Genomic DNA, 26,293 nt, shown 5'->3' with positions numbered 1-26,293 from the left:
ACGATTTGAGAATATATTGTTTGTATATATATATGCAAACAGATCTTCAATAAATTCTATCTCAACTCCTGTAGCCAAAATGAGGCATGTTATAACAGGAGAATGTCCATGAACATAAAGGTCAGTGACAAATGCCGTCCACGTTTCCAAGGTAACAGTATGTAACACAATCAAGAAGTACCTGCCAAAGAAAAACGATGGAAGTCCTGTGTAAACAAATTACTTTCGTAACACATTATTTCGATAGCCGTATAGAGGCCTCAGTCAGCTGGAGAACTAACCGGAAATTTGTGCTATTCCGTACCGGTCAACTAGTAAACAGCGCCTACTGATTTCTGTGCAATAGAGCTGTTCAAATAAATTCTGTGAAACAGTCGTCGTTTCCTACACTAGAAGCATTTTGGGAGATGTGTAGGTCATTAGAGCATGCTATACACACGATAGCCTTACGTCATAGCCGTTTAAAACAGAAATTACGCTGAAGGACAATTGTCAAGATACATGGTTGTCAAATAAAACACGACTTTGCAACGTGAAATGACTCGATGAGGATCCAAAATCGTTTTGATATAATGAGCTCAAACTTTTATGTGTGTGTGTGTATATATATATATATATATATATATATACATTTATGTACATCCATTTTAGTTAGCCAGAACTAACTACTAAGCCTTATAAACGACAGGGTTACTATTATATCTTCCAGAAAAAACGGTGCCTCATTTACTGATAACGGTTTATTTCTGAAATATTTTATTGTTCTGACTCTTTACCCACAATTTAACTTTCGGTTTCAGAGTTTTGTTGCTTTTACTGTGTAGAATATCACTAATGAAGACAATAACTTTGGTTTATTAATTTATTTTTCTTATTGAAAACAAGACTTACTGAATCCACCACTAGGTGGCAACAGGCACGTGGGAAATATTATGTAAACTGAAAGACATCAAACAGTTTGAATGTATTGTGGCACTCTTTTTATGTGTATAAAATAATTGTCCATTTAAATATTTTCAGAACGAAAAATAAAGAGTTTATTCACCCTTATGCTTATGACTTCATTTAACGAAGTTAGTTCATCTAATAAATTGCTCTTTAAATTGCAAATTAAAACTTTTTTTATAATTATACGTATATGTTTTCAGTGACTAAATTGCTTAAAATACCTATTTTATTAAAAAATGTTTAAACGACTGTTGGTTATATTCATGCATATTTATATTCTTATTATATTTCAAATTCTCTGAATCATATATGATTTTAACAAAGGTTTTATTTCGATATATACAACATGAAAAAACATGGAAACTTTAATACATAAAAATACCTACAACTAAAACAGTTAAAACATGTTTCAATGAAGCTCGATTGTATGTTAATGAAAATATATTACAAAGTTAGAGTTTTTTCTCAGTCGAGTTGTTCTCTCAGAGTCCAATTGAGTCAGCACCCTGGTGAGAAACTAATAGTAATAAATTAATGTTATTTATATCAGTCAACAAACGTTGCAAAAAATTGTTATATAATCCTATATGATTGATATGATGACATTTCAATAATCATGAAAGAACCTTATTTGCGATAAATTATTTTTTTGTATTTTTATTTTTAAAAAATTAATGTGTGAAAGAAGAAGAGATGGATAGAAAGAAAATAAAACAGACAACGACATAGAAAGCGAGAAAGATAAAAATCACATGAGGACATAGACAGAGAAGTAAACATAAATAAAACATAGAAAGACAGAAATATAAATACTTATACAAACATTTTGCTATACATATTTCTTGTAAAATCGCTATCTGTTATATTAACAAGGAGTTATAGAACCAATATATTACAGTATTATTCATTATTTTCTGTTCAAGACGAAATACCTACCTATTTTAATGCCCACTGCCATATCCAATACCTCCTCCACCATATCCAATACTTCCTCCACCATATCCGCCGCCTCCTTTACCATATCCACTACCTCCTCCGCCATATCCAATACTTCCTCCGCCATATCCACTGCTTCCTCCGCCATATCCACTGCTTCCTCCGCCATATCCACTACCTCCTCCACCGTAGCCACTGCTTCCTCCACCATATCCAATACTTCCACCGCCATATCCACTGCTTCCTCCACCGTAGCCACTACCTCCTCCACCATATCCAATACTTCCACCGCCATAGCCACCACCTCCATATCCACCGCCATAGCCACCACCTCCTCTTCCACCCACAAGACCAAGAAGAGTAATGCCACCCCCACCATAACCGCCTCCGTAACCACCACCTCCACCATAACCGCCTCCGTAACCACCACCTCCACCATGACCTCTGCCAATTCCTAGCGAAATGGGAACAGCAAGTAATTGGATCCTGCCTCCTCCACCACCCCTACCATAACCACCTCCTCCATAACCACCGCCGCCACCACCATAGCCACCTCCTCCATAACCACCTCCTCCATAACTGCTACCGCCACCACCATACCCCGTAGCTTGGGCTATAAGATCATTAGTTACTTTACCTTTGGTTCCACTTGCTTTTCTTTCTTCCTTAGCGTATGTTATGAGTAGCAAAACGCTGACAATTAAAGCAGCTAAACACTGTGGAAAAATAGTACATATAGAGGAAAGAATTTAAAATACAAAATTTATTAAGAAAAGAAAACATATTAAAATATGTTCATGCACTTATCTTTGATATAAAACGAGCATTTTACGATATTGTTTTGTCACACAATAACATCGAAGTGTTTCTGTAACTAATTGCATGTGTTATGATGTGACAATTTTCTGTTATGAGATGTTTTAACATACATTTTCTATAATTAGATGTAAAATTTGTTTGTTTTGAATTTCACGCAAAGCTACTCGAGGGCTATATGCTGCGCTAGCCGTCTCTAATTTAGCAGTGTAAGACTAGAGGGAGGGCAGCTAGTCATCACTACCCACCGTCAACTCTTGGGCTACTCTTTTACCAACGAATAGTGGGATTGACCGTTACATTATAACGCCCCCACGGCTGAAAGGGCGAGCATGTTTGACGCGACGGGGATTAAAAAACGCGACCCTCAGGTAACGAGTCGAGTGCCTTAACCACCTGGCCTTTCCGGGGCGATTAGATATAAAGTGTTATATATTACACATATATGACGTTTTCACATTGATGCGATAAATTTTAGTTCAGTAAAGACCAAAAACCTACAAGGACATTGTGCGTGGTCATAGTCACGAGGCAATATAGAGACAGATTGTTGAAGATATCTTATTTCTAATTTAAGCCGAGAGAGAAGGTTAATTATTTTACAAAATTACCTAACCGTACTAGTTACCTATTGCTACATTAAAAACTAATAAAACATATATAGATGTAGAAAGTTGAGATATTCTAGAAAATTTCTTCCTTCTAATGTTTTCGCTGAACTTCTTCCAGTGTTTATTATACTTCCAAACAACTGTCAATATTCCGTTTTTATCTTTTGATAATTTAGTAACTTTCTGCTGCTCTCAGGTCTCTTCTCGCATGTTTCTATAAGAAGTTATTTGTAAAATTATTACTCATTATTTTACCAAACCTACCCTGACTGTTGCATTTTAACATGTTTAAGACATCGTAAAATATAACACTGAATACAGAGGACGACAAAGAAAATGCTGTATTACAGTAGTATTAATAATATGTTAACCGTTCCAGCCCGCAATCTGGAAAGAATATTTTTATTTGTAGCTTTTGTTAATTTATCGTGTAGACAAGATTCTTTGTTTGTACAATTTACGTTTTATTTTTTCGTGTTGTTGTTGTTTTGAATTAAGCACGAAGGTACACAAGGGCCTATCTGTGTTCTGCTCACCACGCGTATCGAATCTCAGATTTTAGCGTTTAAGTCCGCAGACATACCGGTGAGCCACTTAGGGGGTATTGTTTTGGATAAATGATTCACTGTAAGTTATTATTAATAGCTTAGATATGAAATTGTTTCATCAAAATTTCCAAAACAAAGATTACACGGATATCTAGTCAAGATTTAACTGTTTATGTTAACTTATAACCTTTTGAGAAAAATCACTAGTAAAAATATACAAAGAAGTCTTTCCACGACTGTAAAACCTTAAGAAATAAAAAATGCAATTGGATATTCTTTACACAGCTATTATAAAGCTTAAGCAATGAAGTCTGAGTAAAGTAGGAGAACTAAGAAAGGTTCTCAGTTAAAATAGGTTAAAATGAATAAATAAACTGTCTTTTATAAAGACATCTGAGTGTTAAGAAACAGCTTTTAACGTTTACGTAAATATATATAAATATTTAGACTTTCTACAGATATCTGAAAATATAAGCGGTTACGTTTTGACAAATTATCACTACCAAAAGTTAGTGAAAGAAGTTAAAAGATTTAACAGAGAAAAATTTATTTGAACACTGACATGATGCTTTTATTTAATATTAATTGTTATTAGTTTACTATTCAGGTAAAAGATGGCGGTAAAAACAGACTAAGCTACGTTAATCCTCTTATTAGAATTACGATAGCAACATACCTTTTGACTCATGTTCGACTGTTGGAACGATGTAGCTCTGCTGTTTCTTTTCCTGTCATCCTCTTGTATTTATACTTGTCTTAGGCTATTCGAGTGTCTTTTAAGGGCGTTCATTCACTTTGTTGTTTTTATTGTTATTTTTTTGTGTGCGTGTGGATGCGCATGAGCCACGTTGTTAGACTGATTGGCATTAATCAAGTAGTGCACCCATGGTCGAGTTAGTGGCCCACTTGTATAAAAGCCAGAACTAATTACGTCACTTGAAAACCCAGTAAATCTTTCAATGACCGGTCTTACAGTACCAGAACGCTGCTTGTAAAAACAAAACTTAACTTTGCACTCTAATACGATAGAACATACTTCATACAACATTAATACTTAAAATAATGGTTTACGTTTCAAAGATCCACGTTAATTCTAATCTATCACTTGAAATAACTGAGGATGGAATGTAATTTTGCAATTAATTAATTAAAATACGCTACCTAACCAATACTAAGCTGAAGTCTGTGATCATTTAATTTCAATCAACTCATTCAGTTGTTATATTTATGGAATTTTGAGTCTTTTTTTTACTTCACCAGATGAAAATAATGTAATGAAAAAGATATATACAACATTTATTTTTTGTTTTAGTTCTAAGTTAAATTTTAAGTTAGCTATTTGCTGTTGTCCATTGTAAGAAAACGAGTTCCAAATTCTTTCCTTCAACGTCTTGGAACTGTGTTTTGTGGAAACATTTTGCTTTTCTGTTAAACATTAGTTTCCCTAAGTGCCACAGACTAAATAAAAAAAGTGCCATTTTGATGCTATGATCAAAATATTTGTTATTACAAAGTTTATTTTACTCGCTCTTGTTTTGTTTCCTCTCTGATACTGTGATCTTTACGAAAGACTGTGTAAAGCATAAAATGGAAACAAGGAAGCTGCAATGGCAGTGTCGAGTCTTGGAGAAGCAATCTTTTAGACCTAGAGCTTTCATCAGCCATGTTGAGAGTAATGCCAGTTTTATCGATGTATTCTCGGGACTGTGCTGTGAAGATGCATTACAGTACTTGATACCTACCTTTATTGCAGCATCAGTATTGGTTTATTTTCATTAAAATTGTCCATTCATCCTAGTCACAGATGCCAGTCATAAATAAAAGCTGGGATAAAGTCTTTGCTTTTTTTTATTTCGCGCAAAGCTACACAAGAACTATCTGCACTATCCGTCCATAATTTGGCAGTATGAGACAAGAAAGAAGGCAGCTAGTCATCACCACCAACTGCCAACTCTTGGGCTACTCTTTTACCAACGAATAGTGGGATTGACCGTCACATTATACACCCCCACGGCTGGGAGGGCGAGCATGTTTAGCGCGACGCGGGCGCGAACCCGCGACCCTCAGATTACGAGTCGCACGCCTTACGCGCTTGGCCATGCCAGGTCCAGGGATAAAAGGAAAATGTATATTCGTTTGGCATCAATGTTCTTCCCTTTCTTTAATCTTTTTCTTGTATTTTTGTTAATAATTATTATAATAAAAATATTCGTTGTGGTAAACGAAATAATAATTTGATCTGAGTGAGATTTTTTTATTCTCTATTTGTAAAAAAAAAATCCGTACGTGATAGAAAGAAATTAATATTATTTTCGAAATTTGTGTAATTGAATTATGAAAAATCTGTTGTTAAAACCCAAACGACACTGATGAAGTTTCAATTTTCAGGGCTGTGTAATCGGCTAAATTCGATTAATCTAATAATACACGCCCCTTACTATTCTCAGTGTAAGAAAAAAAAACTTGTTCAAACATTCCACTGTTTATTGTGCTATTGTTCTTTCCCACGAAAAACTTATACTTTGTCTACGTTTTGCCACAATATTTTTGGGAGACAATCCTTAGATTTTGCTAGTGTCTTTTCTGTTTGTTTATTTAGAATAAGACTATGCAATGGTTTGTCTGTGATGTCTCCATCATGAGAAACGAAACTCGGTTTTTGGTAAACCTTCACTTCTGCCTCTGAGCCAACTGCAAATTCGCTAATAACTACTAAATGTCACCAGGTGGTCACTATTATGTTTGTTTTCAAAGTATGTATTAATCTCACATTGATCTTTCATAAATCAAACATGCTCGTAATTAAATAATGAAAGCATGTTTTACTATAACTGATTAAGATAATATTATTTATATTTAAAACATACTACTGTTTCATTTAGAAATAACTAAGTAGCCAATTTCTTTATATATGTTAGTTTAATAAAATAAATGAAAATAATACTTTTAACAGTGTTAGTATTATATATTTATTTTTATATGTATGCTTGGCTTGCTTCAGTTTAATATATATTTAGAAACGCATGTGAGTTATACTGTTAAATGTGTACTACGAAAGCCCAGCCTATTTTCTAAATATGAAGAAGATTCCCGAGCGTAAGAATCAACAATATATGTTTTACATTATTTCCGGCTGAGTTTTCAAGAATGTCGCTTAAAGTTTATAAATCGACGCGCCAAGAGAAGGTTTTAATAATATTGTTGGTTTGCTATAGTTAGTATACTATAAATACTGAAAGCCATAACTATGATAAACATTTATTGGTGAGGAAACTACAAATATCTGATAAGGGCCGATACGATTTTGGACATTACAACCCGTATACGTTCAGTGAATTGTCTTCGGCCTTTAGTAATTCTACAATGACATTAAATATCTTCGTCGGTGCAAGGAAAGCTAAGAATAGAGAGCTAGCTAGTTTATCAACTCAAAATTAATTCGCTCGTCGTTTGTTTGTTTGTTTATTATTATGCATGAGGTTACACAAGTGGGTATCTATGCTCTGCCTACCATGGGTATCGAAAGCCGGTTTCTAGTAGTATAATAAGTCCGTAGACATATCACTGTGCCACTATGGGTCTCGCTAACCATGAACCGTTGATAAAATATTTAGTTTCAGACTAGATAGAAGACTTAATACTTTTATGTAACTTTGTAAAACTTTTGTACATTATTTGTAATAACCATTATTATAAATTATATTGTTCTTTGTATATTAAAATACATTCTTCATACAAAAGAAAACTGTGTGAATCAATCTTGTTGTCAAATATTATACATCTGATACATATCAGTATTCAATTAACTTCTAAATTCAAATTTCCGGTCATTTGAAGTCGTAATACGTAACATATTAATCGGAGACTTGTTTGCTATAAATTATATTATGCAGCAATAATAAAATTAGGGCTCGCCCATGACAAATTATAGTACGTGACATATTCAAAAAATATTTCTTATCATAACATTTTAAGCCTATCATAGACAGGTAATTAAGGCGCTCGAATTCGCGTCCCACCAAACATAATCGTCCTTTCAACCGTGGGAGCGTTATATGTTACATTCAATCCCATTATTCTTTGGTAAAAGAGTAGTCCAAGAATTGGTGGTGGGTAGTAATGACTAGCCGCTTTCCATTTCATCTTACACTGCTAAATTAGGGATGGTCAGTGTAAGTAGCCTTCGTATAGCTTTGCACGAAATTCAGAATAAATCATAAATAACATTTTGCACTCGCATACCGTAATAAACCTGGCTGTTTTGATAACAATTTTATTTTATCTGGTAGCATAATAAAAATAAACAACGCAAGTTTACAGTTATTGCGATTCAATAAAATCACAGTATATTTATAAAAAAATGAAGAACACCGTAATATTAAACAAACTTTGTTTGTTTGCGGCTTTCTTTTTCTTTTTTCGCGCAGAGCAACGTGTCAAGGAAGTTAGTCATCAGTACACACCGCTATCTTTGGGCCACCCTTTCACAAATGAAGAGGCGGTTTATAACAACCCCACAGCTAAAAAAGGTCAGCATGTTTGATGTAACGAGAATTCGAACCCGTGCCTTCTCATATGGAGAGGTAAGCACCCTAACCAACTGGTCATGCCAGGCAGGATATAGGTGTTTGAAAGAATGTGTTTTGTTAGTAAACACTCAAACCACTTGATGTGTCGCCATAAGATTGCACTCAAGACCTGTACAGATATTAACGAAAACATTTGAAAATCAAAAATAGGTAATATATCCTCAAAGATGCTTAACACCAATAAAGTTATTCTTTGGAATTGGGTAATTTTTGTTTAATTGACAAGGGTGTCTTGCTTCAAGACAAGACTTCATAAATCGTACTAAACAAATGTAAGAAAATGACAAAATATCGATTCTAAAATATTTCTGAGTTAAAATTGTTGAAATTAGCGTGTAAAATTAACTGAAAATATTCTATCAAGTTGTAAAAAAAATTAAAATTCAGAAGAAAACACAATAATTTAGAATTGTAATTTTGTTAACCTAAACTTTGAGCGTGCAGGCAATGCAAATACACTGTTTAACATTTAGAAACAACAAAATATTTTATTTATTTAGCGTCACCTGTTGCAACAATACCGTGCACTCATTCCTAGACTTGCTGTTCCAGACAATTCAAAACTAAGTAAGAGGTTGAACAATCGCCAAGTTATTTATATTTTTGTTTAAGGATGGATGGCGTCTCTAGCTAGCGCTTTCGTCAGATCGTTTTTAATTTTAGTATTTTCATATATTTATGTCATTTTAACTACATTACAGACAATTCAGCATTGTTTTAGACGATTATAAGTGTATTTATGACAATTTTGGAACCTTTATTATCCAACCAAAGGAAATGAAAGTCATAACAAAATTTATATACCAGGCAAAAGAGCTCTAGTCAAAGTAAAAACCTAGTATTTTGAAATTGTTCAAAAGCTTAAATTGAAAGACAAACAACATAAAAATTAAATAACGTCCATTTATTTTGTATAATAAAACACTTTATTGTTATCACTTTATCATACAATGTTTTATGTTTGAAAACCAGTTGTGAATGAATAAGAATACATCTAGAAAGCATATTTAAATGATAAAGTGTTACGGTGTTGACAAGTAACAATGTTTAACTTCTCCACACTAGCTGCAGCAGTATTTTAATTTTACAAGTCTGTTACGTAAAAGCTAACTTTTTATAAGTTAGTCATGTAACACCATGACTGTATTTTCAGTATTTCTCACATGAAATACGAGACTTCCACTATAATAAAATGAGGTTTTGGATTAGCCAGTTTGATCCTGAAGTAACTTAAATAAGTAAAACAATATAAAAACAGCATTAATATATTCTAAAAATGAATAGTTTAGTCGAGTTATAGTCCAGAAATTTCAAAGTGTAAACAAGGCAATTTTGGCTTATTGTTGTGTAATAACAGTGAAATAAATTCATTGTTGTTTCATGTGTCTACTGGACTGAACTATGTATGTATGTGTGAATTTTGTACATCCGAGTGGATGTTTATAGCTAAATAGTCTATCCATTTTGCTTACTTTAGTCTAGGATTAATTTATTTTCGTTTCAATGGTTAACTTGGGAGTAAAAATAATATATACTTATTTACCACATCATGATATTTTTATAAATTTAGATAAAGTTCGTGGTCACTATTAATCCAACTTGCAATAATCCTTTTATATATATAAAAACTTATAAAGTAGAAATTTTATTCTTAAAGACTCAAGCTAGCGTGAATGTGTTTCGGTGTGGGCTTCACGTAAAGAAACGTATTAAAACATATAAATCAAAAACTTGTAGACCTGACTTCGCTTAACGCTGCTTGAAGAACACTGGTTGAAGTTTATGAATTTGTAGGATACCTAAACTTCTTTGTTTCGCTAGGATATGTGTGTTAGGTATTTCTATAATTTTTCTTTTCATTGCTCTTGGTTTCACTCTTTTCGAACCTAGATGGCACAGAAGAAGAATCATAGTTAATTCAATGAGCAAGTTAAACATGAAAAGTTTGGCGAAAACTTGTCTCTTTTTTTATGTATATATTCGTATTATTTGTTACCAGATGGTAAGTAATACCTCTACTAAGTTACAACACTGAAATCCGGGGCTCGATTCCCCGCAATCGATATATTAAAGAGGCTAATATGACTATGTTGTAAGAAAAAAAATTTTTTTTTTGCTTGTTCCACTCCCAACAAACTTCTACCTTTACTTTCTGTTCTTAAGCTCGTAACTCTCACTGACTTGTTGTCCTTTAATTCTGTATGTAATACGTCTCATAATTTTCGGACACTGTATTTCTATTAGGTGTTCCAACTATTCATTACTAAAAGAGTAGATCGAGAGTTGGCGGTGGGTGGTAATGACTAGATGCCTACTCTCTAGTCTTATACTGCAAATTTACGGACGGCTAGCGCAGATAGCCTTCGTGTAGCTTTGCGCGAAATTCAAGAAAACAAACCATTAAGTGCTTAGACGTAGTTACTGATACTGGAGTACGATTTTTGTAGAAGAATTAGTATCTCTCCTCTCATCAGGATACAACTACTGATATACAGTGGCGTATTTAGGTTGGAGCTACGGAGGGCTCAGCCCTAGAGTCCATGATCTTAGTGGGGGCTTATTGATTAATTTAATTTAATGCTAAATAACATGAGATGTAGGACTCACAAAAATTATGAACTCCTGGGCCCACACAACCTTAGATCCACCATTGTTGATATGGGAATACTATTACGATGAAAATGTCTTGTTTTTTTTTTGTATAGTTTTATGGATACGATTCTTCTGTGATGTCAATGAAAAATTTTAAGTGACTGAGCAACTGACGAAATTATTTGCTTCAACATCTGTTTTCCTTTATATGGTCATGAGGTCATACGTGATGTTTCCATACACAATGTTGCTATGTAATTTTTGTTGCATGAATCATTTAGTAAATCAAATTCTCTCCTAAACCTTTATAAGAAAGTATCATACATTAAAACAGTTAACACTGAGCTCATTTTATCGTGGTCAGTTGCGGCTACCTCCTATGAACTGTGTTATGAGTAGAAGGAAGTGTTTCCAAAGTGCGCACCAGATCAGAAGCTTGATGCGTCGATTGTGTTTGTTGTTAACCACAGACCAACACAATAAGCTGTTTGCTCTGCTCATAGCGTAGCGAATATTGGAGGCCGATTTTTAGTGCTATTAAGCTTTCAGACATGTCAGTGACCTACCGAGGGCCTGACGCGTGGAAACTATTAATTGCGGTCATACGAGCTCATATAAAATCTAAGATTGTATAATATTACGTCTAAGTCAAATGCCTTAGAAATAATAGGAAGTCCCAAAAAACTTTTTTAAGTATTTCCAGAATGCTTATAGTGGTTTTATGTGAACTTATTTATCATAGACAAAAAAAAATTAAAATTATATTTATTTTAAAAACATTTTTTCATTGTTTTATGTATTACTCTGTGTGTTTCTGCCTGTTATTTTACTTAATAAGGTATATTGAATAGACGTATATTTGCATCAAACCTGGAAACAGTCTTTTTGTGAAATATAATTAATGTTTATTAAATCTAAACAAAGAACTTCCGGCAACGTTTTCAACAAGCTACACCCACTACTGTCTTCTTTAAACATCCCTGTTTTTTCACTGTATTCAAACAGCATTCGTTGCTGGAAGAGAGATTTTTTATGATTATCTCAACAGTGAATAAACACACATCCTTGTACAAGCCTTTATCTCTTGAATCTATGTGATTAAATAGTACTAACTACAAACCCTGATCTTTTGAATCTACGTGATTAAATTGTACTATCTTTACAATCAACAAACACACATCATTGCAAATGTTTTTTTTCGTTCTAAATCTACACGGTTGGCTAAACAGTTTTGATATTGTTACAATAAACCCTAAGCATGTATTCATAGGTAATTTTTACTTCTACTGATCTCTATGCTTGTTCGAATAACTTAATTATTTTCATACCAATCTAAGGATAGGTATGTTTATACAAGCCTTGTGAATGTATATGATTATTTTGTCAGTTGTAGTATTATCGGAACAATGAATAAAAACACTGAATATTAAAATATTTTCAGCAAATATAATTTCGCTTTTTGAAGCCCCCAGTGGCACAGTGGTATATCTGCGGCCTTACAATGCTAGAATTCCGATTTCGATACCCGTGATGGGCAGAACAGAAGTAGCCCATTGTGTAGCTTTGTGTTTTATTCCAAACAAACAAAATCGCTTTCGAATTTCGTACTTAATTGCTACTTTTGATATTTTTCAGTGTTCCTTTAACAAGTTATTACACTTCAGAAGTTCTTTTAGGACTTTTATTTTTCCTGCCCAATCATTAAGTTTCGTAAGTTCTACTTCAAACGTGCTTATGGTATTACAGTATTTTTCCACTTCTCTATTATAATTTTTATATTTGATGTTCAGTAACTTGTTGGCTTATCGGCTTAGCTTAACGGTTCTTATATGGATTTAAGAAGCACTTTATTTTACTAATATAAATAACAAAAAATTAAATGCAGTTTTAAAAGTTTGTTCTTACTTTATTGAGATTATCTGTCCAACTTTGCTAAAGTTTTACTAAAAGAACTGAATTCCAAAATTATACAAACGAAAAACAAAAAATAAAAATATTGTCAAACTAAGTTAAATTCTATAATTGTTCAACTTATACGCATCCAGTTGTCAGTGGTTCTTTAAACCTGAACCAAGATAAATGAATAGAATGGGATTTAGAGAGGAAAGAACGATAACTATGAATAAGAAAAGAAAGGTAATTGAAGTTCAAACCTGTAAATAAATAGCTTTTAAAAGTTTTATTACTAATTATAAAGTATCTTTCATTTTTGTAAGACTAGCCCTGATGTGGTGGTTTATATGTATATAAATATTGTGTAGTAATACATGGTGTTTTAATTTTGTGTCAGAAAAGCTTGACGGGTGGGTGTTTGTTTTCTTATAGCAAAGTCATATCGGGCTATCTCTTGGGTCCACCGAGGGGAATCAAACCCCTGCTTTTAGCGTTGTAAATCCGTAGACTTACCGCTGTACCAGTGTGGGAGAAATTTTAACCTGCTAATATGCGGTCTATAAGATTTCCATTTGATTAGCCAGACTATTTACCGTTTATGTGACAGTCCTCTTTACCTTGTAATGGCCAGACAGCGCCAAGTTAGGGCGCTCTACTCGTAATATGAAGGTCGCGGGTTCGAAACCCTATCACACCAAATATGCTCGTCCTTTCAGCAGTGGGGGCATTATAATCTGATAGTCAATTCCACTATTCGTTGGTAAAAGAGCAGCCCAAGAGTTAACGGTGGATGATGATAACTACCTGCCTTCCCTCTTGTCTTAAACTGCTAAATTAGGGACGGCTAACGCAGATAGCCCTCGTGTAGCTTTGTGAAAAACTAAGAACAAGCAAACCTTGGCTTGTATGTGCTCTCTACTTTGCACTTACTAATATATCATATTTTCTACCTTGTATACGATAATTTGATAGATGGTCTGTTTTGCACTTTACACGTGGTATGGTAGTCTACTCTCACCACCATGTGATAATCTACCTTCATATGTTAACTTTTAAATAATAATTTGATGACACGTTTTCTTCCTTTGACATGATAATATGTTCTCTAGCCTCCATGTGAAGAAATATTATATGGGCTATACCGTTGTTATGGTAATCCATTCTCCATTTTCTTTCTGATAATGTGCTAGAGTGATAATACGATAGCACATATTCGGACTCAATTCAATCACCCCTGACAGTTCGCTTGAATATTGAATACTTCTAATATACATTTCAATCTTACATTGCAAAATAAATGTATCGACAGCATTTTAACTTAATAATCACTGAGTACGATCCTTTAGTTCCTGAAAAGGAATATTTTTTTAATAGTTTAACTCAATTATGAATGTTTGTTTGTTTGTTTGTTTGTTTTGGTACTATGCACAAAGATACACAAAGGGCTTTCTGTGCTCTGCTCACTACGGGTATCAAAACCAGGTTTTTAACAGTATCAGTCCGCAGGCATACCACTATGCTACTAGGGGTCATTTATGAGTATAATTAAAATGTGTGAGCATTGATTATATATGTAATAACCAATGAAAAATATTTGAATTATAATTAGGTATAAATGAATATTATATCCAAGTACACATATGAAGTTTACATTTAAAGAAGTGCAGAATATACATTCAACCTGGCTTACATTGGTTCTGTGCGATAATAGATAAACAACTTTATTCACTTTATCTATATACTTTTTTATGTAGTTCAGCTCTAATTTCAGTGGGATTTTCCATAATAGTTGCGTCTGTAAATTGTACCGTTTTTTGTTTTTTTCTAATTGTCGGAGGCGAACTTGACCTAAATACTAGAAATAATACTGGAATGATCCCTAGTGTTAAGTATAAGATAACATACAAGGTAGTATTTCGATTGAAACACGTGTACAGATAAAACAAAAACTCAACTCAAATTCACATATCCACTGTTCTACAAGACGTTCACCTAAAAAGATACGCAAACTTCGACACGATAACCAAATGGCCTAAAAACTGGTTCTGTATATTAGTGTTTTTTTTTCGGTTTGGCTAAAGAATAAGGAAGGTTTAATGTCGAGGATAAAGCGTGATTCCGAGGACAGCTGTTTATTTAACGAAGTTTAGTGGAGCATTGGTCTATTTGAATGCCATTAACTTCAACCAACCAACGACAATTAGAATAAGTATCGAGGAAAACATTCAAAATTGACTGAACAATCGACTACCTAGGAAAAGGTGTGTCCGTGTTCTTATTTATAAATATTGTGTTTTTTTTTTTTCATTTATTTTTCGGCTAAAGTTGTTGTTTTTCTACGCTTTGTGTAGCCCCCCGATGGCTCAGCTGTATGTCTGCGGACTTAATCGCTAAAAACCGGGTTTCGATACTCGTGGTGAGCAGAGCACAGATAGCCCATTGTGTAGCTTTGTGCTTAACTCAAAACATCCTACTCTTTGTGATTTGGTCAAAATGGTATAACAGAGAGGGGAGTAAAATCACCTAATTTATTTTGTAGGATTGTGTAATACGTAAAAGATTTCAGAAGTATTTCGTAGTTAAAAAGTCATAACATTTTATTTTATATAACTGATAATATCTTGTTTTAAAACACGGATAAAAACAAAATAATTAATTTCAAATAAAACCCGAAATGTCCTTTTAGTCACAAGATCTCTAAAAGTTTATAGAGTCATACCAAATGCATTAAATTCTACGCTACGTAGGAAGATATAACCAAGAAATAAAAATAATGACAATAATATTTTGTTAATACCCTTCTGTTGTTTTGAATTAAGAACAAAGCTACACCATGGGCTATCTGTGCTCTGCCAACCACGGGTATCGAAACCAGGGTTTAGCGTTGTAAGTCCCCCGACATACCGCTAAGCCACTGGGGGGGAGCATATTAATACCTTGTAATGGTTCGAAATGTACGTGGACACAAAATGGCGTTAACGAGAAATGAAAATTAGATCTAAATCGAGTTAAGCCTTTTCGGCGCTGGACAATGAGGTTTTCTGTTTTTAAGTATGTAATAAGTTAAAAAAAAGTACAAATACCATGAATTATATTATATATATATATATATATATATAGGCGGTTCAATCATCACTATATAGCAAGAATGAAAGTAAGTATAAAAACAAACCGAGATGTGTATTCTGAGAGACTAACCTTAAAAAAGTAAAGACAATTTTAGGCGTGTAAAGTAAAACAGAAAATATTATTTTTTCGAATAATATTTTATAATTTAGGTATAACTGACTGTATAAAATATGTTGTAATTGTGAAAGCTGTTACTAAGACTGACAAAAAATACAAGTGTGTGTGTGTGTGTTTTCTTAGAACAAAGCCACATTAGACTATCTGCTGAGTCCACCGATATAAAGTAAGAAATATGAAATTATAGAACACAAACTATATTTCTATAATGATAAAAGAAGGTTTGATTTGGTTTGTTTTGAATTTCCCGCAAAGCTACACGAGGGCCACCTGCGCTAGCCGTCTCTAATTTAGCAATGTAATACTAGAGGAAAGACAGCTAGTCATCACCACCCACCGCCAATTCTTGAGCTACTCTTTTACCAATGAATAGTGGGATTGACTGTCACTTATAACGCTCTCACGGCTGAAAGGGTAAGCATATTTGGTACGACGGAGATTCAAACCCGCGACCCTCAGATTATGAGAAATAGAAGGTATAATTATAATAAGATTTTCATTTAAAATAAAGTATATTGGATAGACTTTGATTAATTGTATTTATTTTTGAGCAATTTTAATGTACTTAATTTATACACGAAGCATTTTATATGTTTTTACATTTGGAAAAAAATACATATTCAATTCAGATTATATCCGAAAAGCAATTTTGAATGTTTTTGTTATGGATTCTCAGTAAAATTATATCCTGAAAAGTGACGTTTCAAGTCAAAAAATTGGTTGAAGAAACCATTAAAGGAGCAAAAAAATGGACTAGTCTAGTATTCCAGTGTTTTTACATATATATAAATATAAATAAATCACCAGTGTATAACAATGATGAAAGCTAGTGTGAAAACCAAACCGAGACGTGTATTATAAGATTCTAACCTAAAAACGTAAATTGTTTATTGCCAGTAAATATCGTCCTTCCTTAATTCATAATGTAATATAAGCCTGTTTATAAGGTAGGCCTGTTGATTTAGAGACAAGAGAGCAATAAAAAAATTTATAAATAATCCATTCACAATTTATATGTATGCACGTGCACAGTAAACAACAGAACGAAACCATATTTCATGATACTTATTATAATATCATAACTGTATAACTTTCACCAAAGATAAAAGGAATATAAAAGTAGGCGATCTCTTAAAGCATGTTAGTCAGTGTTTAGCCGTTTTAATCGTTTACCTTCTATTTTTGGAGTATTTAGCATATTATATGATCCAGAATATTGTATGATCCAGATTTGTTAACATACCTGCACAAATAAGAACTATAAGCTCCAAAGAATAAGACTTGAGATTTGCCAATAAATACAAACATAAGAAATATAAGCTTGAATGTGTTAAAAAAAAACAACTAAAGTTTTATCAAAAATCCTTCAACACGCACTGTTTACATTCATTCTTAGAGTTATTCCAAAAGTTATTTGAAAAAATCATATAAATTTGACATGATAAATGGAACACATATTTTATAGGAGACAAAATTAGATGCGTATTTTATCAAATTACATATGATTGATAAAACAAGTTAGAAAGCAAACGAGGTAAATAATTTATTTAGGTTATAAATTCTCTGCCCACTGCCAGCATCGAAACTCAGTTTTTTATAAGCTGGATGAAAAAAAATTTATACAGTACTATATCTCTTAAATCAATATTATTTTAAATAATACATGTAGAGCTGATTGTTGGAATATCTTCAAATAACCCTTCAATTCCACAACGGACTGTCTGCGAACTTACAACGCTAGAAACCAGTTTTCGATACCCGTAGTGGACAGAGCAAAGACAGCCTATTGTGTAGCTTGTGTTTAACTTTAAAAAAATCTTCAAATAAACTTCGAGTTGTAAATTCCCTGTAACACAACCACAGTTCACTGGTTATAAATATAATATTTAAACCATCTCCATATAATAACATAAATAAGAAATGTTAAAATGGTTGTATAATATTACACGTCACCAAAACTACAGACATGTTTTAAAAGACCTCACATCAAGCTGAGTTGTCAAAACTTTCATACCTGTAAGAATAACTATGTATTCTGATTGAAACATTACATGTAAAATTAATATTTCATACTTTTTCAGACTTTCTAGTCTAATTTTCTAAAACAAATACTTCTAAGCTTAAATTTAATCATACTACATTGCAATTGGTATAAAATCCTACAACTGGTTTTTAACTATTGTTACAGTGAGTTTTAATTAATAATTCAGTTGATAGAAATGACAAACTACTGATGCACAGATTTTTGTCATTGATTATCAGAAAAGTATGGGTGAAGCTGAGTGAAGGATAAAATGTAGTTCTAATTGTGATATTAATGTAACCACTTATTATTTTTTTATTAATTTCAACACGTTTAATTAACAAAAAAGAGATAATGCTTTAAAATTCACCAAACGTTTCTTTGTACGGAAACTACCAACTTTTGTCAGTAAGTTGTTTCAGTTAATTTCAAATGCAAGAATACTTCGTTTATTTTCTAAACAGGTTTAATATTTATGGTTAGAGTGGACGGTAGGTGTTTTTCTTATAGCAAAGCCACATCGGGCTGTTTGCTGAGTCCACCGAGAGGAATCAATCTCATGATTTTAGCATTATAAATCTGAAGACTTACCGCTGTCCCAGTGTGGGACTTACAGTTAGATAAGAAAAGTAACATACAAATTGTTGCGTAAAAGCACTTAATTTTTTTAAAAAAGCTGAATTTTGAAATTATATGAGATAACTTTAAGGAGATTTTACATAATGCCAGCAATAAAATTTTCTTATCCAGATATGAAAGCCGTTAGACTAAATATGTCTAATTTTGAAAAATGTAAGATAAATATTTTTGCTTGATAATTTTACAGGGCGGATGGTTAAAATATACATATTTACACCCACTTCAATTTTCTCGTCAATGACTAATTATGTTTTGTTTGTTTTTGAATTTCGCGCAAAGCTACACGAGGGCTATCTGCGCTAGCCTTCCTTAATTTAACAGTGTAGGCAGATAATCATCATCACCCACCGCCAACTCTTGGGCTACTCTTTTACCAACGAATAGTGGGATTCACCGTTACATTATAGCGCCCCAACGGCTGAAAGATCGAGCATGTTTGGTACGACAGGGATTCCAACCCCGTGACCCTCAGATTACGATTCGAACTCCTTAACTCATCTAGCCACGCCAGGCTCTGGCTAATTATAAATTTCAACGCATTTTCAAAATATCCCTACCTAAAGCAGTATCAAATTTTTGTAAAGGCCTAAAAAGTTCCCTTTAATTAAAAGTAAATTTCGCACGAAAATGTAGCAAGCTATGCCAAATGCATAAATTGCTGTTAAATTTTTATAATGAGTGTTCCGGAATATAAATCGACCATATTTTTCGCTCCAGCTATTTTTCTTTCATGAATAGATGGATTTTCAAGCTAGTTGAAATAAAAGTTTAGTGTTCAAAAATTCAACAAATATGCAACATTAAAATAATAAACTATCTTGAACACGAGAAAACAATGAAGAAAACTCTATCACATACATAATAGAAACTGTTAGAAAAGTGTTTAAATGACAACAATTTTTGAATGAATATGAAACACATAGTGGACAAAACTTTTCACTAATACTATTCGTATTTTAGTTCAGTAACAAATTGAGAAATCAACTTGGCAGTAAATGTAAAAATCAGGTGGTTACAAGTACATAAATCACCTGATAGATATTGTAATTTCTTTATGCTTTGTTTTTGGATAAAATAAAGTATTTAAAACATTTGAATTTTGTATCTTTATAGTGTGTTCTCGCAGTTCTAAAAATGAGTGACTGTGTAACTGTTATATGTAAACAGCCTAAGAGGGATATAAAGGTTTTTTAAAACTGAAAAAGTTCAAGTTTAATCCCGGCAATGTCACTTTTAATGATATATTATAATTTCAATACGATAACTAAAGACGTATTTGAAATAAAATTTAAATCGTTAAGTCTATGTGTTTGAGTTTGACAAATATAATAATTTTCAGCTAGTCTGTTCAGTAAATAAGGCTTTACTTTTAATAAATCAACAAGCTGGGAAGTTTACAAACAGAAAATTATTTGTTTGTTAATAATACGACAATATGGAACTTTCTGGTCGACTCTTGAGATTATGTTCCTTCAAATATTTAAAGATGATAAGTAAAAACAAAACTTTCATAATAAAATGTTATTCATTTTATGACATTTCCTTTCATATTCGGACTGGCCGAAATGAATAGTTACTTTAACACTGACGCAAGTCTAGAATGAAATTTAAGATTTAGGGTCATGATAATCATGATTTTGTTTCGTTTTACAAAGAGAGAAAGCAATAAAAATTTTACACTGTGTTTTCAGATAAGGATCTTGAGTTATCCTTATGTACTGTCGACTTAACCTCAATTTTGTAAAACTTAAACACGTTTCTCCAGTAGTTTAACACTATGATTACAACCTTATAATGCGAAGCCTCAAAGTTAGATCCCTTGGGCGGATACAGAGCAAATAGCCCATTGTATAGATTTGTGCTAAAACGAATACTTGAAAAGAGCAGGTGATAAGTTTATTTTGGCTAAAATATATTTCTCTATTTGTAAACCTTATGAAAAGAAATGTTTATCATTTGAAGACACAGGGATGTGGTCATTCATCCACACATCATTATAAAAATTCGAATTAGAAAAAGATGCACTGTTAGCGTCTTACTGTGAACGCCCTTTAATAACGAATACACATTAAATCAGGAAGTACACAAAATAACAAAGCTGGTTACTAGGCTAATGCAACCAAGCATCCCTTGACACAAAAAGAATTGGATGGGCGTCAAGTACTGCTTCAAAACTCCAATATCAACAATAAAAGACTTTTGAAATGTTTGAAAATATTTGCGATGTTTTTACGGCTTTTTGCTAAGCCTGAAAACACTTTTGGATTTTCACGTACCTTTCCAACCTTCCTTCAAAACTATTTATTTTAACAGTAACTGAAGTTTATTCAAATCAAACTCATTGAGATTGTGTTGTTTAAAAGATATTTTTGATATAGTTCAAATTTTCAAATAGTAGGGAGTCTTCAATAGCCACGGCACTTGAAATTAGTTTAGGCAGAATTAGAGTAAACTAATTTACTAGATTCCCTCTTTATTAACAACATTTTTGAGCGTCAGCAATATCAAGGGTAGGGCGCGTGTTTATCCGATGTTATTACTCATCAGGATCTCCACGAGCCTAACCTCAAATTGAAAATACTTAGGGAGGGCTAGAGTAATATATGAAACCTTGGGCGTGGTCAAGTTCATCAGTCAAAAACTGTAATTAGATCTCAAATCAGTCAAGAGGTGATGGAACTATGAGCTAAATGTTTATCCATGTACTTAAAATACTCAGAACCATTATATGGGAGAATTGTTGAGCTATTTTGAAAAGCGGAATAAGCTCTTACTTTAAACAAATAATTATCAAAACTAACATAATATAATGACATTTTCTACAGTTAAATCGTATTATACAATGTTGCAATGGTCTAATATTCTTTATGTAAAAAATCAACAACAACTGTTATTTCTTAGTTTTACAACAGATGAACGATCGTGAACGATCATCTTTCTTAATAAATGAAAAGTAGCTTTGCGATTAACAACAAACAAACTTATAAATGAACCATGGTGTCTCGCTGTAAAAAAAAAAGCTATAAAATTTCTGATAAAAACCATGTAAACTGTAGATTCAACCACACACTCAAACACCATAAATCATTCTTAATTTGAGGCTTTTGTTGTTCATCATCCAGCCCGAGTGAAGAAATCTGATGATGTATGAAAGGCTTTATGAGCAACGCCTTGTTGTAGACAAAAGACAGATCTTATATGCTATTTTTACTTTTCTTGGATTTCTAATTTACACTGAAGAAATGAAGAGAAATGTAAAAAAAAATGAACATCTGCAATTTAGGTGTTTTATCATAAATTTTAGGCCTATTATTTTGTAATACTTCACAAACTTTTCGCATTTAAATTGTAAAACATATTATTTTAAGGTTTATTTGTAATTTGTCCAGTAACACAGCGGTATGTCTGCTTACATACAACGCTAGAAACAGGGTTCGATACATTTGATGGACAGAGCACAGATAACCCTTTGTGCTTAATTACGAACAAACTCGTTTGTAATTTTAATTATAAACTACATTTCTACGGTGGGCCTTGTAATGTAATAATGTAGTAGTAACTTAACATTGGTTATTCATATACTGAATAATTAAAATAGTCCTGTATAAACGTTGTCGTTGTTTGTGGAATTTCATAGAAAGCTACACAAGAACTACCTGTGATAGCTAGTCGTTTCTAATTTTGAAATAAGAGATAGAAAGAAGGCAGCAAGTCAACATCACACACCACCAACTTGGGAGCTAATCTTATCTAATAATAGGATTTGACTATCGCTCTTTTAACGTACCCACAGTACCAAATTGTATAACTTGACATATTATTTAATTATTTATTAGCGGGGTCAAAAACAAAGCGAGCCAGATTCTGCCACGTAATTTCAAATAAATAAGAGAAATCTGTTTTATCACAAGCGCTACCTAGCGACTAGTAAGAACGGTAAAAATTCAAACAATATTAGAATTTATCAATTTCAATTTATTCAGATTCAACATTTCACAATTAAAATATTTTAGTGACATTGTTCAAGCACATTTCTATTAACCTATGATAGTAGTTACTTTACAACTCTTAATCTTAGTATATTTGCATTTAACAACCCCAAACTATTCCCTCTCATAGAGATAAACCACACCAGATGTTCTTAATGCAATGTTCAGTAGATAAACTCTTATTACTTTGTTTGTTATAAACGGCCGTTTCCTAGGTTATGTTCAATGTTTGATTTTGTGACCAAGAAGAGGATTATAAATCAATAAAAACATATTTTTCGACATTGTCTCTTCTCACACTTGATTTTCAGAATGCTGCCAGTTTATAACAAGTTTTATGAGTTCACATTAAACATTATATTTGTGCTATACTACTTCGATCAAAAATCATTTGTTCGACAGCTACGAGATGATAACTGAATCTCGAGCAACGTAGCCTAGAACAAATCTCGTTTTAGTTGCAGAGCATGTATGCACATGCGAGGAACACACATACACACAAAAAACCACAAGCTTTTAAGTAACATTAAGCTGTTGCTACCAACTCATGCAGAAATATATAGCACAACATATTGCTGATAACCGAATATTAATTATAACGAAAGATGTCACAATGAAGGAAGGGAAAAAAAGTGACAACACGATTTATATTCTGTTGAAGATAGTACAAGGGGCGTTGAGCTTTATTTATGTTTGGCAATGCCTTCGTAACATTTATACTTTCCAAGTTTTCACATCAAACTGTATAGCGAATGTTTATTATGCATATTTCTGGCTTCCAGCTGCTAATATATTTTTAATATAACCAAATATGCTAAAACCCCTTCAATCTCAGCAGGGAGTAGAATCATTAAATTACTCAGGTTTTTTAAAGCACTCTTACTTCAAAATTTCACGATGTAATTACGATGATAACATTCGGATAGTTCTAATTTTTCCCAGTTCATGCTTAATATTATAAGTAATTTCTGAGCTTAATTAAGAATCAAATACAAAATACATTGATAGAAACATTTCAAAAATACTGAATAAAGAGGTGTGAAATATTAATTAGTAGAGATGAGAAAAATGTATAATGAACATCACATTGTTATATACAACATATCAGGTGACTAACCCTTAAGTCAAATTTATAACATTTAATCAGAAGATGGAAACCCTCACTGGTATCAATTATTTACAGTGTGGACAATTATATATAAAATTCCGTTCAATATTTTCCGACCATGGATCTTCATAAATATTGGTTTAATCATATAGCCAATTAAAAAACGAAATGTAATAATTTTTCCTAATGTTATGTAATGAATATATCAGAATTTTGACACAAGTCAGACTCATACACTGCTAGAAATTATAAGCATTATGATAAATACATCTGTCTAATATTATGCATGTATAGATTGATAATAAACATATCGACAACATTTTATAAGTATAATAAAATATATTTATGAAGAGAACATATAACATGTTCAAAGATTATGTGTTTGTTTTATATACTTTTGTTCACTAGGTTTAAAAATCATTGTTGGTCAATCTACTATTGTATTAACGTAACGTGCTTACATACACAAGTATTTTATTGGTTGTTTGGCTCAAATTTTGAGAAAAGATTTTCTTTTGTAGTTTTTGCGTTTTAAGATTTCATCCAGTTTGTAGCGATGTACTTTACAATAAATTGTCACATTTATGTCAAGATCCACTTGATTCTCTAATGCAACCCACTGACACAGCGGTACGTCTGCGAACTTATACCCTGGAAACCGGATTTCGATAATCATGGCAGAGATAACACTTTGCATAGTTTTGTGCTTAATAGCAAACGACAGCTCGATTCCCTTGTATATCTTGAAAATTCACCATGTAGAGTTACTTTGAACAATAATACAGAGAAAATCTCAAAACTACATAAAAGCAACTTAAAAAATAAAAGCTCATCGACTCCAGACCTCACGTGAGCACTTTTGTATGCAAGAACAAATCAGTTTATATGTTTGCGAAAAGCTAGTGTCAGCCAATTTTTTGACTAAAATAAAAAGCAGAATTAGAAACCGAGATATTATTTATCTTAAGATGTATTTTAAGAAGAATGTTTCTCTTCGTCTTAATTTTTTTATAAAAAAATCAAACTCTGATACTAGTATAAATCACTACCGATGCTTTAAAGGCGAGTGTATGTGTTTTTTTACAGCAAAGCCACATCGGACTATCTGCTGAGCCCACCGAGGGTAATCGAATTCCTACTTTTAGCGTTGTAAATCCGGAGACATACCGCTGTATTAGCGGTATGCGCTTTAAAGGCAAACTACTATACTAGAAGAGTAACCCATTATCCTCTCATTCAAGTAAGCTATCTTTACAATAAATGCATGATACATGCATATATATATATAATCACCAGTCAATTTTGATTTTTAGCGATTTATAAATGAATATGAAAATGTGTAATTCAATCATATTATCATTTTAAGCAAAGATATGCCCCCCTCTTATCTGAGACAGCGATAAGTCTTCGGATTTACAACACTAAAATGATGGTTCGATTAAACTCGATAGGCACAGCAAATATCTCGATGTGGCTTTGCTATAAGCAAAGCTACTGTATATTACCAATAGCTGACGCTCTTAAATCTTAACGTTATTGTTAAAATATCTAGATCCATTCAGTATGCACCACAAATTCCGAAGTTTTGTTTTTTGTAGCTAAGCACAAGGCTACATAATGAGCTACTATCTGTGTCTGCTCACCACGGGTATCAAAATCCGGTTTCTAGCTTTGTAAGTCTACAAGCACATTACGAAAACAATAAAATATTTGATATACATTGGTAATTGAAGTCGATGCTGGTGTTTAATCTTTTTGGTGTTAGTTATCAGATAATTACAGTTTAAATTTTTAATTTAGAAAAATACTATTTAACATCTTGAAAAGACTTTCTTCAAAGCCACGGTTATATCTCACACCGTAATCTGATGGTCGCGGGTTCGCATCCCCGTCACACCAAACATGCTCGCCCTTTCAGCAGTGGGGGCGTTATGATGTGACGGTCAATTCCACTATTCGTTGGTAAAATAGTAGCCTAAGAGTTGGCGGTGGGTGGTGATGACTAGCTGCCTTCCCTCTAGTCTTACCCTACTAAATTAGGAACGGCTAGCACGGATAGCCCTCGAGTAGCTTTGTGCGAAATTCAAAAACAAACAAAACAAACTATATCTCACACTGAATAAGCAAGCCTACCTGCATCAGAAACCTGTTAAAGGGCTAAAATTTTACTCCTGACAAAACAGTAAAACTTTTAATTATTTTCACATAAAATATTCAACACCAAATTAAATGTTTTTGAGAGAGAAATTAATTAAGAAATGTTTTGTTGTTTTTATAATTGCAGTAAAATTACGTTTGTTTATTGTATTATGATTTTATACAGTTTATATTTAGCCGCTAGAGGGGAGCTTTTTA

General features: G+C 32.7%; 1 protein-coding gene across 2 annotated transcripts; it reads right to left on the bottom strand.

Moving 5' to 3' along the window:
• Positions 1 to 1,258: 1,258 nt before the first annotated feature.
• LOC143228063 (uncharacterized) lies at positions 1,259 to 4,640 on the bottom strand. 2 transcript variants are annotated; one of them, XM_076459400.1, is made up of 3 exons: positions 4,536 to 4,640; positions 1,885 to 2,600; positions 1,259 to 1,465 (listed from the first exon to the last, which is right to left on the bottom strand). In XM_076459400.1, the coding sequence occupies exons 1-2, from the start codon at positions 4,545 to 4,547 to the stop codon at positions 1,890 to 1,892; spliced, it is 723 nt and encodes a 240-aa protein (XP_076315515.1). In that variant the 5' UTR covers positions 4,548 to 4,640; the 3' UTR covers positions 1,259 to 1,465; positions 1,885 to 1,889. The 2 variants fall into 2 exon arrangements, with proteins under 2 accessions (XP_076315515.1, XP_076315516.1); XM_076459401.1 differs by having other exon boundaries at positions 1,259 to 1,454.
• Positions 4,641 to 26,293: the final 21,653 nt, after the last annotated feature.

This window comes from Tachypleus tridentatus, chromosome 10 (genome assembly GCF_004210375.1).
Source record: "Tachypleus tridentatus isolate NWPU-2018 chromosome 10, ASM421037v1, whole genome shotgun sequence".
Classification (NCBI taxonomy): Eukaryota; Metazoa; Arthropoda; class Merostomata; order Xiphosura; family Limulidae; genus Tachypleus; species Tachypleus tridentatus.
Note: the sequence above shows the minus strand (reverse complement) of the source record. Positions and strands in the feature narration are given on the sequence as shown.